Source organism: Oncorhynchus masou, chromosome 2 (genome assembly GCF_036934945.1).
Source record: "Oncorhynchus masou masou isolate Uvic2021 chromosome 2, UVic_Omas_1.1, whole genome shotgun sequence".
NCBI lineage: Eukaryota > Metazoa > Chordata > Actinopteri > Salmoniformes > Salmonidae > Oncorhynchus > Oncorhynchus masou.
In genome coordinates this window covers 37,241,946-37,254,733 of record NC_088213.1, presented here as the reverse complement: position 1 = coordinate 37,254,733, position 12,788 = coordinate 37,241,946, and the positions used below count along the sequence as shown (strand labels likewise).

Genomic DNA, 12,788 nt, shown 5'->3' with positions numbered 1-12,788 from the left:
TGCATTGATGTTCTATTTTGGGGTTCTGGTTAGATGGCATCCATTATGATTGTATTGTTTTTGAGAGCCAACCAGTCACGTCTGACAGCCTGGTTGCTGGGCAGACTTGATGTGTTATGCCCCTTTGTTTTGTTTCCCCAGTCTTTCCCATAATGACCTCTATTCATAGATAGTCTACCCATCCATTACTGCTGTGGTGTTTTAGGAATACATAACCAAACACATACACGCTGTGGTCTTTATTTGGGCAGCATAATATGTATGGCTGATTTAATGTCCTAAAATAAGGCTATGACTTGATCGTCTAATTGTACCTTCAGCCTCTATGAGCGGTTAAGGCAGGTGCTGGCTAGAACTCTGTGGTCGGCCTATGGTGAAGAACACCACTACTGGCTTGTATGGTGATGCTGTGCAGATGCTGGTCAAGGATCGGACAGATCCTAGTCCTAGACAGAGGTAGGAGTGAGACACCACACACACACACATGGTCTGAGCAGGGCCTCTGCTGCAGAGGGAATAGTTAGTGTCTGCAGCTGTGTCTCTGTCTGTGTTAATGTGTGTACATCCAAATCACATGTCCCAAGCCCATGTTTACTCTAGAACTGGCTTTATTTTCCAGGAGCGTTGTGTTGTTGTGTGTCTGGTCTTCATGTAAAGATGACACCCATGGAGCTATAGGCCTCCTCTCTGGCAGACAGACAAGACATCCTCAGGAACTCTTAGTTTCTTTGATCAGAAACCCGGTCCACTCTCCGAAATGTCCATGTTCTGTGTGTAAGTATTGTATTACACTGACTTTATGGTCTTTGAATATTTACCTTGTGTAACACTATACTTTATCTTTTGAGAAATCTGTGGATTTGGCTGTATTGTTTTACCTGGTTCATTGTAAGTCTAAAATGTTTTGCATATAATTAGATACATTTCCAAGGAGCTTTCTTTTCTCTGTCCAGGGTGTTTTCTCTCGAAGCTGAAACTATTCATTGCAAACAGGAAGGGAACTCAATTTCCTGTGGGTTAATCTTGCTCTTGGTAGCTTCCTGTTCCATACAATCACGACCACACAGACACACTGACCTAATACTCCATAAGGATCTTACCTCACAGCAACCTTCACATTAAAGTCAATCATGTTTGTTTAAATGTATCCTCCCTATATGAACTATACATTCTTCTCCAGCTGTACCCGCAAGAGAACCTTTTTTGGTTCCAGGTCGAACCTTTTTGAAAGGGTTCTATTTGGAACCAAAAGGGTTCTACCTGGAAACGAAAAGCGTTCTTCAAAGGGTTCTCCTATGGGGACAGCTGAAGGAGAGTATGAAGACTACTAGCTATAACAAAGGTGCTACAAAAACCTGACCAAACACACCAAAGCATGAATGAATGTTTGAAATTTTATATTGGTGTCAAATCGCCAATTGGCAACCCATCCCTTATGGGATTAATTAACACACAAACAAACATTATAATAATTCACTATGGTAATTAAATGATCATTCTTCTTCCGGTGTTCTCTGCATTGTGCATCACATAAAGAGTGAAAAAATGTAAATCAAAAGTAAATCAAAACATGATAGTAATAAGGTTATCTGAACAATAATTACACCCCTAGAGCAGTAAAATAATATATGCATGTACATTACTGCTCAAAAGTTTGGGGTCACTTGGAAATGTCCTTGTTTTTGAAACAAAAGCACAAAAAATGTGTCCATTAAAATAACATCAAATGTATCAGAAAAACAGTGTAGACATTAATGTTACCATTGTAGCTGGAAACGGACATTCTTTTTTAATGGAATATCTACATACAGTTGAAGTCGGAAGTTTACATACACCTTAGCCAAATACATTTAAACTCAGTTTTACACAATTCCTGACATTTAATCCCAGTAAGCATTCACTGACTTAGGTCCGTTAGGATCACCACTTTATTTTAAAGAATGTGAAATGTCAGAATAATAGTAGAGAGAATGATTTGATTTATTTCAGCTTTTATTTCTTTCATCACATTCCCAGTGGGTCAGAAGTTTACATACACTCAATTAGTATTTGGTAGAATTGCCTTTAAATTGTTTAACTTGGGTCAAACTTTTTGGGTAGCCTTCCACAAGCTTCCCACAATAAGTTTGGTGAATTTTGGCCCATTCCTCCGAACAGAGCTGGTGTAACCGAGTTGTGTTTGTAGTCCTCCTTGCTCACACACGCTTTCTCAGTTCTGCCCACACATTTTCTATTGGATTGAGGTCAGGGCTTTGTGATGGCCACTCCAATACTTTGACTTTGTTGTCCTTAAGCCATTTTGCCACAACTTTGGAAGTATGTTTGGGGTCATTGTCCATTTGGAAGACCCATTTGCAACCAAGCTTTAGCTTCCTGACTGATGTCTTGAGATGTTGCTTCAATATATCCACATCATTTTCTTTCCACATGATTCCATCTATTTTGTGATGTGCACCAGACCATCCTGCAGCAAAGCACCCCCACAACATGATGCTGCCACCCCCGTGCTTCACGGTTGGGATGGTGTTCTTCAGCTTGCAAGCCTTCCCCTTTTTTCATTATGGCCAAACAGTTCCATTTTTGTTTCATCAGACCAGAGGACATTTCTCCAAAAAGTACAATCTTTGTCCCCATGTGCAGTTGCAAACCGTAGTCTGGCTTTTTTGGGGCGGTTTTGGAGCAGAGGCTTCTTCCTTGCTGAGCGGCCTTTCAGGTTATGTCGACATAGGACTTGTTTTACTGTGGATATAGATACTTTTGTACCTGTTAGTAACCGCAAAACACCAGTCTCAATGTCAACAGTGAAGAGACGACTCCGGGATGCTGGCCTTCGAGGCAGAGTTCCTCTGTCCAATCTTTGTGTTCTTTTGCCCATCTTAGTCTTTTATTTTTATTGGCCAGTCTGAGATATGGCTTCTTCTTTGCAACTCCAGCATCCCGCAGTCACCTCTTCATTGTTGACGTTGAGACTGGTGTTTTGTGGGTACTATTTAATGAAGCTGCCAGTTGAGGTCTTGTGAGGCATCTGTTTCTCAAATTAGACACACTAATGTACTTGTCCCAGCGTTATACGAGATCTTCAGTTTGTTGGCAATGTCTTGCATGGAATAGCCTTCATTTCTCAGAACAAGAATAGACTGATGAGTTTCAGAAGAAAGTTCCTTGTTTCTAGCCATTTTGAGCCTGTAATCGAACCCACAAATGCTGATGCTCCAGATACTCAACTAGTCTAAGGAAAGACAGGTTTATTGCTTCTTTAATCAGGACAACAGTTTTCAGCTGTGCTCACATAATTGCAAAATTATTTTCAAATTATCAATTAGCCTTTTAAAATGATACATTTGGATTAGCTAACACAACGTGCCATTGGAACACAGGAGTGATGGTTGCTGATAGTGGGCTTCTGTACGCCTATGTAGATATTCCATTAAAAAAATTGCCGTTTCCAGCTACAATAGTTATTTACAACATTAACAATGTCTACACTGTATTTCTGAACAAATGTATGTTATTTTAATTGATGAAAAAATTGCCTTTCTTTCAAAATGAGGACATTTAAGTGACCCCAAACTTTTGAAGTGTGTGTGTGTGTGTGTGTGTGTGTGTGTGTGTGTGTGTGTGTGTGTGTGTGTGTGTGTGTGTGTGTGTGTGTGTGTGTGTGTGTGTGTGTGTGTGTGTGTGTGTGTCCAAGGGCACTATGTTGGCAGTGACACTCCCATGTTTTTTGATTCGTTAAAGGGATGATGACTGATAGTGGACTGCGACATGTAATCAAGGAGCGCACAGAACAGAAACTTCCCCCTCATGATATCACACATACCTGACCACTTGACCTAACCTCATCACCTGTTCTCATCACTTTTGGTTTCTCATACTGTAGTTAGACAGCTGAGACTGAAAAAAGGGGCATCCCCGTTCAAGTCAGTGTTCTGTAATTCTATTTCTAAGGAGGTGACCTGTCCCAAGCTTCCTCATGCCTTTGTCCCACTGATTATCCTGCATGATTAAAGATTCTCTGAGTGAAAACTACAACTGTAATCATCCTGGATATCAGGAGTTATTTATAGCAGCAGTCTTCCATCCAGCATGGGGGAGAAATGAGGAGGGAGCACGGGAGCACAGTCATCATTTAATTTAAACTTCTTAGGAATAGGCGTCCTGTCAGCGGGACACCTGTCGACAACATCCGGTGAAATTAGAGGGCGTGTAATTCAAATAAATAATCATAATATTAAACATTTATGAACATACAAGTATCTTATATCGGTTAAAAGCTTAAATTCTAGTTAATCTAACTGCATTGTCCGGTTTACAATAGGCTTTACAGCAAAAGCATACCATGCGATTGTTTGAAGATGACATATTTTTCAACCTGCATTCTGTTTGGTTTTTCTTTGGATTTTATCGTCTACTATATCAATTGTGTTATAGTCTCATACATTATTTTATCTTTTCCACAAACTTCAAAGTGTTTTCTATCCAATGCTACCAATTATATGCATATCCTGGCTTCTGGACCTGAGTAACAGGCAGTTTACTTTGGGCACATCAGTCAGGCGGAAATTCTGAAAAAAGGATCCTGGCCTGAAGGAGTTTTAACTTCTTGCGTCGAGCAATCCCAGATCCGGGATTCTATTTATAGCCTCAAGCTCATTAGCATAACGCAACGTTAACTATTCATGAAAATCGCAAATGAAATGAAATAAATATATTTGCTCTCAAGCTTAGACTTTTGTTAACCACACTGTCATCTCAGATTTTCAAAATATGCTTTTCAACCATAGCTAAACAAGCATTTGTGTAAGAGTGTTGATAGCTAGCATAGCTATACGCCTATAATTCAGCCAGCAACATTTTCACAAAAACAAGAAAATCATTCAAATAAAATCATTTACCTTTGAAGAACTTCAGATGTTTTCAATGAGGAGACTCTCAGTTACATAGCAAATGTTCAGTTTTTCCTGAAAGATTCTTTGTGTAGGAGAAATCGCTCCGTTTTGTACATCACGTTTGGGTACCAAAAAAAAACACAAATTCAGTCATCAAAACGGCAAACTGTTTTCCAAATTAACTCCATAATATCGACTGAAACACGCCAAACGCTGTTTAGAATCAATCCTCAATGTGTTTTTCACATATCTCTTCATTGATATATCGTTCGTGGTAGTCTCCTTTCTCTGGTGAATCGCTTGGAAAAAGACTTGCAGTTGAAGATGACACACCAATTTCGACGGAGGACACTGGGCGGACACCTGGCAAATGTAGTCTCTTATGGTCAATCTTCCAATGATATGCCTACACATACATCACAATGCTGCAGACACCTTGGGGAAACGATAGATCGGGCAGGCTCATTCCTTGCGCAATCACAGCCATATAAGGAGACAATGAAAAACAGAGCCTCAAAAATCCTACTCATTTCCGGGTTGAAGTTTCATCTTGGTTTTGCCTGTAGCATCTGTTCTGGGGCACTCACTGACAATATCTTTGCATTTCTGGAAACGTCAGTGTTTTCTTTCCAAAGCTATCAATTATATGCATAGTCAAGCATCTTTTTGTGACAAAATATTGCGCTTAAAACGGGCACGTATTTTTATCCAAAAATGAAATAGCGCCCCCATAGATGTAACAGGTTAATGAGTTAGGTAGCTAACCTTCTCATCCACAGCTAAGACTCTCAATTGCTAATCAGAGCACCATCGCTAGACAGAGAATCAGGATGAGGGAACTTGCTATATACCTTAACACTACAACACAGAGCATGACCGAACCCCAGTCACCCTACTGAAAGCTCTCTGCCACAGGTTACTTCTGTGCTGTGTTGTGTATTGTCTTTGAAGCAGGCCGGAGAGGAGCTGAGGCTGCTGTCTCTGGGAGGACTCAGTAACACAAAGAGCCCCTTTAACCACAGATCAAGGCCCATGCTGTACACTGGGCTGTCCACACCTGCCTAACCTTTGTTTCTCAACAGGGCCTCTCTGGCCACGGCTCAAGCCTGACTAAATGTGAATCATGGTATAAATATACCAAACATCCCCTCCCGCCAGATCAAGACATTCATTGTTTTATGTAACTCTACTTTGGGATTAGATAATCACCATTTTGGGGTTATTTGTTGCTGTCATATTTGTTCTGGAACGTCAGACGTTGTTTAGCTATCCATTTGCTTTGGCCCTATGCTACAAGGCTTAATATTCCTGTAACAGTTTCCATCAGATAGTATTGTTAGCATTTGCTACATGAATCAAATGGGGGAATGCAAGGCTGTGCTGTCCTGGCTGAAACAATATTCACTCCCAGTGTTCTTCTACTGTTCATGGGTGTCTAGGAGGGGAGAAAAGGTCCCGGTCAGGGATTTGGCCATCTGCATTTATCTTCAACAGGAATGCTAATGTTCGGTGGTATTGTTCTCGGTATTCAATGTGTAGTATCATAGCAACAAGTTTCACTGGCCTTTTTTAAATAGTGTCCCTGCAGATGGCCTCTTCAGGATTGTTCCCAGCAGTAGAACACAGCAGCAGTAGCACGTCTTTTTATGGCTGTAACAGCCATGCATAATGTCATCAGATTAGGACCTGATTTCTGCAGTGTCCTCTCTGTACCAGACCCTGTTCTGCACTCCACTGACACTTCACAACAAGCTGTTTTAATCACTGCTCCAGATTATGGTGAATCATTCAAAAGATAATCCCATCAGAGGAGAAGACGAGAGCAGAGTTTAGCCGCACTGGAGTAAACAGTCCTCAGTGATCAAGAGCTCCTCTCTCTCTCCTCCTGACTCACTAACCACCCTTCTCTGACCCAGAGGCCTACCAATAACCGTTAAGCCCTACGCCCTCATGACCGGTACTGCCAGTCACACCCTACCGATGCGGTAAGGCCCTTCCCAGTCAGACACGTCCCACTACTAAGACCACTCTCTGAGTCACCACAGCAGTGAAAGGAAGAACCACAGGAGGGGAAGAGGGAGGAAAACAATGGACGTTGGAGATTCTTCAGCGGTGTGTCTGTACTGTCTTCTAACATCTGGCCCCACGGCTGGAAGGATGTGTGTGAGGGGGTTGGTTAGGGTAAGTGCAGGGAGAGGCAGTGATTTATAAGCCTTCTTCATTGTCTTAGGATCCCGTATTGAGAGAGGTCATGTATTTATCGTTAATGCTGTACATAGATACTCTGCTGGAAGTAGTTTGCACGTGTATGGGATAGAGACAAATCTCATTAAAATGTCATCTGTACACAGTTTTAATTGAATGTATCCAGTTACTGGCCATACAGAGTATGTATGTCAGTTACAGCCTTGCCCCCCCCCCCCATACAGAGTATGTATGTCAGTTACAACCTTGCCCCCTTCCTCTCCCCTTATAGCTTCACCACTCAGTGTCCTGTTTATCCTAAGATGAGGCCCCCTTGTCACATGGTCCACAAACATCATGGACATTTTTCTTATGGCTTGGGGCCCCGCTGTCTGCTTTGCAGTGTACTGTTGGCAAAATGTATGATCTCCAGCCTTACAAACACTTGACAGGAATGTGGGGTGGGGGGGGGCTTTGGCTAAATGGGTCAGGTCCCCCCCACATAATGGTGGGCCGGCTGTGGGAGTCTCAGGGGCAGACAGTGGGAGGGAGGAGCAGCACAAACCCTGCCTGCCTGCGCCAATTATGGACATTAATAACATCCACATTGAAATGCCATGAAAATCAGGGTCAAGGGGTTAACTGTGTTCATTACAGGGAAATGGGAGTTTAAGAGAACAACTACATACCCACACCCTGACTAAACTACCATACTGTACATACCCACACCCTGACTAAACTACCATACTGTACATACCCACACCCTGACTAAACTACCATACTGTACATACCCCCACCCTGACTAAACTACCATACTGTACATACCCACACCCTGACTAAACTACCATACTGTACATACCCACACCCTGACTAAACTACCATACTGTACATACCCACACCCTGACTAAACTACCATACTGTACATACCCACACCCTGACTAAACTACCATACTGTACATACCCACACCCTGACTAAACTACCATACTGTACATACCCACACCCTGACTAAACTACCATACTGTACATACCCACACCCTGACTAAACTACCATACTGTACATACCCACACCCTGACTAAACTACCGCACTGTACATACCCACACCCTGACTAAACTACCATACTGTACATACCCACACCGTGACAACACTAGCCCTTCTCCTACCCACACCTTAACAACACTTGCCCTCCTCCTACCCACACCCTGACAACACTAGCCCTTCTCCTACTGACAACATACCCACACCCTGACAAACTAGCCCTACTGTACATACCCACACCCTGACAAACTACCGCACTCCATACCCACACCCTGACAACACTAGCCCTCCTCCTACCCACACCCTGACTAAACTACCATACTGTACATACCCACACCCCTGACAAACTACCGCACTGTACATACCCACACCCTGACAAACTACCCTACTGTCCATACCCACACCCTGACTAAACTACCCTCTGTCCATACCCACACCCTGACTAAACTACCCTCCTCCATACCCACACCCTGACAAACTACCATCCTCCATACCCACACCCTGACAAACTAGCCGCCTCCTGTACACAACACTACCCACACCCTGACAAACTACCATCCTCCAACCCACACCCTGACAACACTAGCCCTCCTCCAACCCACACCCTGACAAACTACCCCTGTACATACCCACACCCTGACAAACTACCCTCCTCCAACTGTAACATACCCACACCCTGACAAACTAGCCCTACCCACACCCTGACAACACTAGCACCCACACCCTGACAACACTGCCACCCACACCCTGACAACACTACCCACACCCTGACAACACTAGCCCTCCTCCTACCCACACCCTGACAACACTAGCCCACACCCTGACAACCCAACCCACACCCTGACAACACTAGCCCTCCTCCAACCCACACCCTGACAACACTAGCCCTCCTCCTACCCACACCATGACAACACTAGCCCTCCTCCAACCCACACCCTGACAACCCCTCCTCCTACAACACTAGCCTCCTCCTACCCACACCCTGACAACACTAGCCCTCCTCCTACCCACACCCTGACAACACTAGCCCTCCTCCTACCCACACCCTACAACACTAGCCCTCCTCCAACCCACACCCTGACAACACTAGCCCTCCTCCTACCCACACCCTGACAACACTAGCCCTCCTCCTACCCACACCCTGACAACACTAGCCCTCCTCCTACCCACACCCTGACAACACTAGCCCTCCTCCAACCCACACCCTGACAACACTAGCCCTCCTCCTACCCACACCCTGACAACACTAGCCCTCCTCCTACCCACACCCTGACAACACTAGCCCTCCTCCTACCCACACCCTGACAACACTAGCCCTCCTCCTACCCACACCCTGACAACACTAGCCCTCCTCCAACCCACACCCTGACAACACTAGCCCTCCTCCTACCCACACCCTGACAACACTAGCCCTCCTCCTACCCACACCCTGACAACACTAGCCCTCCTCCTACCCACACCCTGACAACACTAGCCCTCCTCCTACCCACACCCTGACAACACTAGCCCTCCTCCTACCAGCAACACTAGCCCTCCTAACCCACACCCTGACAACACTAGCCCTCCTCCTACCCACACCCTGACAACACTAGCCCTCCTCCTACCCACACCCTGACAACACTAGCCCTCCTCCTACCCACACCCTGACAACACTAGCCCTCCTCCTACCCACACCCTGACAACACTAGCCCTCCTCCTACCCACACCCTGACAACACTAGCCCTCCTCCTACCCACACCCTGACAACACTAGCCCTCCTCCAACCCACACCCTGACAACACTAGCCCTCCTCCTACCCACACCCTGACAACACTAGCCCTCCTCCTACCCACACCCTGACAACACTAGCCCTCCCACACCCTCAACACTAGCCCACCCACACCCTGACAACACTAGCCCTCCTCCTACCCACACCCTCAACACTACCCACACCCTGACAACACTAGCCCTCCTGACAACACTACCCTCCTCCTACCCACCCTGACAACACTAGCCCTCCTCCTACCCACACCCTGACAACACTAGCCCTCCTCCAACCCACACCCTGACAACACTAGCCCTCCTCCTACCCACACCCTGACAACACTAGCCCTCCTCCTACCCACACCCTGACAACACTAGCCCTCCTCCTCCCACACCCTGACAACACTACCCACCCACACCCTGACAACACTAGCCCTCCTCCTACCCACACCCTGACAACACTAGCCCTCCTCCTACCCACACCCTGACAACACTAGCCCTCCTCCTACCCACACCCTGACAACACTAGCCCTCCTCCTACCCACACCCTGACAACACTAGCCCTCCTCCTACCCACACCCTGACAACACTAGCCCTCCTCCTACCCACACCCTGACAACACTAGCCCTCCTCCTACCCACACCCTGACAACACTAGCCCTCCTCCTACCCACACCCTGACAACACTAGCCCTCCTCCTACCCACACCCTGACAACACTAGCCCTCCTCCTACCCACACCCTGAAAAAAATCAAACTGAGTCAAACAGGAATTCTGAGCAAAAATGTAAAATGTTGCTGATCCTGTAACTTCTTCGTCATATAATATTAGTAAATTATTCCCAGTCTGGCCATTCCAGACATGTTAGTGTGACACAAGGCTATGCTGTGTCACTTATTGTGAACTCCATGGCTGTCTCCACCCTGCTTCTCAGCTATCCCAAACCTGTCTTCACCAGGTCCACTCAGCATTATAGCCAGACAAAACATGAACTGTCTAGAGGAGACCGTAATAGCCCTGATGATGATTACTGTGATGATGGGGATGAAGAGGAGGTTGGTCATAATGTTGTTAGGTGTTTGCTTGTTTTTCTTTTTCTTCTCCAGCGTTGCTCCTCTGCATTAGAGCAGCTGTATCATTACAGCTAAATGCCAGGATACCAGAAGGGCTTGTTGTGCATCAGTCAGACTTCTAAAAGTGGATTTGTGGGTGCAGAGCTGTGATTTACAGCTGCAGGCCAAAGCGCAGTCACGGGTGGAGCAGTACTGTGGGGAGGACAGGACAGAGGACAGTGTTAGACCCAGAGAGGGAGGGAGCTGCCTATTTGTGTGATGAATTCATGTCTGTCTGGTCAATGGTGTTTCTTTTGTAGTGTTACTGTTAGCTTAATCCACACTGGCAGACAGCACTGAGGTCCAGGTAGACCTTCCTCACCTAGAATGAACCTTAAAACAAACGGAAGATGGTCCATCTTTTTATAGCAAACAAATGTTCACTTGCACTGTAAACCAGATTGAATCTGTGTGGGCTGTCTGCTCTGTGCAACACGCGTCTATAATGTTTGCAGATTACACTTCACATTGGTGCTCATAAAAGTGCAAGCAAACACTGTCAGTCTCTCACCCCCAGTGATCCAGTAACACGACATGTGGGATACAACGGTAGGCGAAGCTGCTGGTGTGTGTGTGTGTGTGACACTGCAGTGGTGACGTCCCAGTGGTCTGTGGTTCAGTGTTTGGGGTATAATAGTCCTCAGTCTCTCTCTCTCTCTCTCTCTGTCCGCTGGGTACCTGTTAAAGAGCATTGCCCTCCAGGCTGCCTCCGCCCCCTCATCTCTCAGCATGATACCCAGACCATCAAAAGTGCTCTGCAAACGGAGAGAGCACATGATAAGCTTTTAAAACCGTGACTGAGTATCCAGCCACCCAGAGACACTCCGAGGTCTACCACAAGTTCAATCTCTGTCAGCCTTTAGAAGAAAATCTGTACTTTTTGTAGTATTGTTTTTTACACTGGCACTAAATACATTACCTCCCGTGGTCTTTTACCCTGTTTTGGAATGGTGATTATCACAGTGTTAACTGCTTACCCTCATTACCCTAATGATGTTAATGACACCTCTCTCTCTCTCTCTCCCTGTCTTAGAGCGCAGCGATGGAGGAAACTGTAATATGGGAACAGCACACAGTGACCCTTCACAGGGTAAGTGTTTACCTCTCTCCGTTACTCTCTCCTTCTCCTCCCCATTCCTATGTAGCCGTCTCCATCCCTACATCATCATCCCTCTCTCTCAGTGCCGGGAAGGCCAGCTGAATGATCAGGAAGTGATGAAACACATAATGGGCCCAGCATACAGATGTCAGGAAGCTGTGGTGAGGAAGAGGGCTATGTAGCGTCCACTTCCTGTGTGTTTCTCTTCTCTTCCTGTAGGCAAGCCAGCCCCATGGCTCTCCAGGATCACAGGGAATACTGTATGTTGTGTGGACTACACATGAGCTAGTCTGTTAGTGCCTAAAGCTGGGAGTTGCCAGTGACCCCACGATACGATATTATCGCGATACTTTGGTACCGATACGATATGTATTGCGATTCCTAATGTATTGCGATTCAATACTGTGATTTTATAAGGATTCCATGGTCCAAACATATTGCTCACCATGTATCTGCTGCAGAGGGATGAGAGAGAGCCATGAGAAATGTAGTCATGGAAATAAGTGTGCAAAAGTAACTAAACGAAATAAAACAAAATAAAATATATCGTCAAAAATAATATCCTTATATCTAACTGTAGCAATTTCTTTTTCTGTCCATCACCATTAGTACCCTATATACATATTAGCTTTTAAAACTTTTTATTTTATTTTTTAAATCCATGGATTTACAACGTTTTTGATGAGAATTCAAATTCGCTGACCAGTGTACAATGTTGCCAATT

General features: G+C 45.3%; 1 protein-coding gene across 13 annotated transcripts in view; it reads left to right on the top strand.

The window, feature by feature from the left end:
- Positions 1–12,788, top strand: part of LOC135504298 (tight junction protein ZO-1-like) — a 146,938-nt gene that overhangs the window by 85,654 nt on the left and 48,496 nt on the right. For 12 of the 13 annotated variants that reach the window (XM_064922824.1, XM_064922798.1, XM_064922834.1 and 9 more), the window contains one exon: positions 11,999–12,055. In XM_064922824.1, the coding sequence (XP_064778896.1) occupies positions 11,999–12,055 (57 nt within the window). Of the gene's footprint in view, positions 1–684; positions 775–11,998; positions 12,056–12,788 lie in introns of those variants that run through there. The other variant, XM_064922814.1, reaches the window with a different exon arrangement.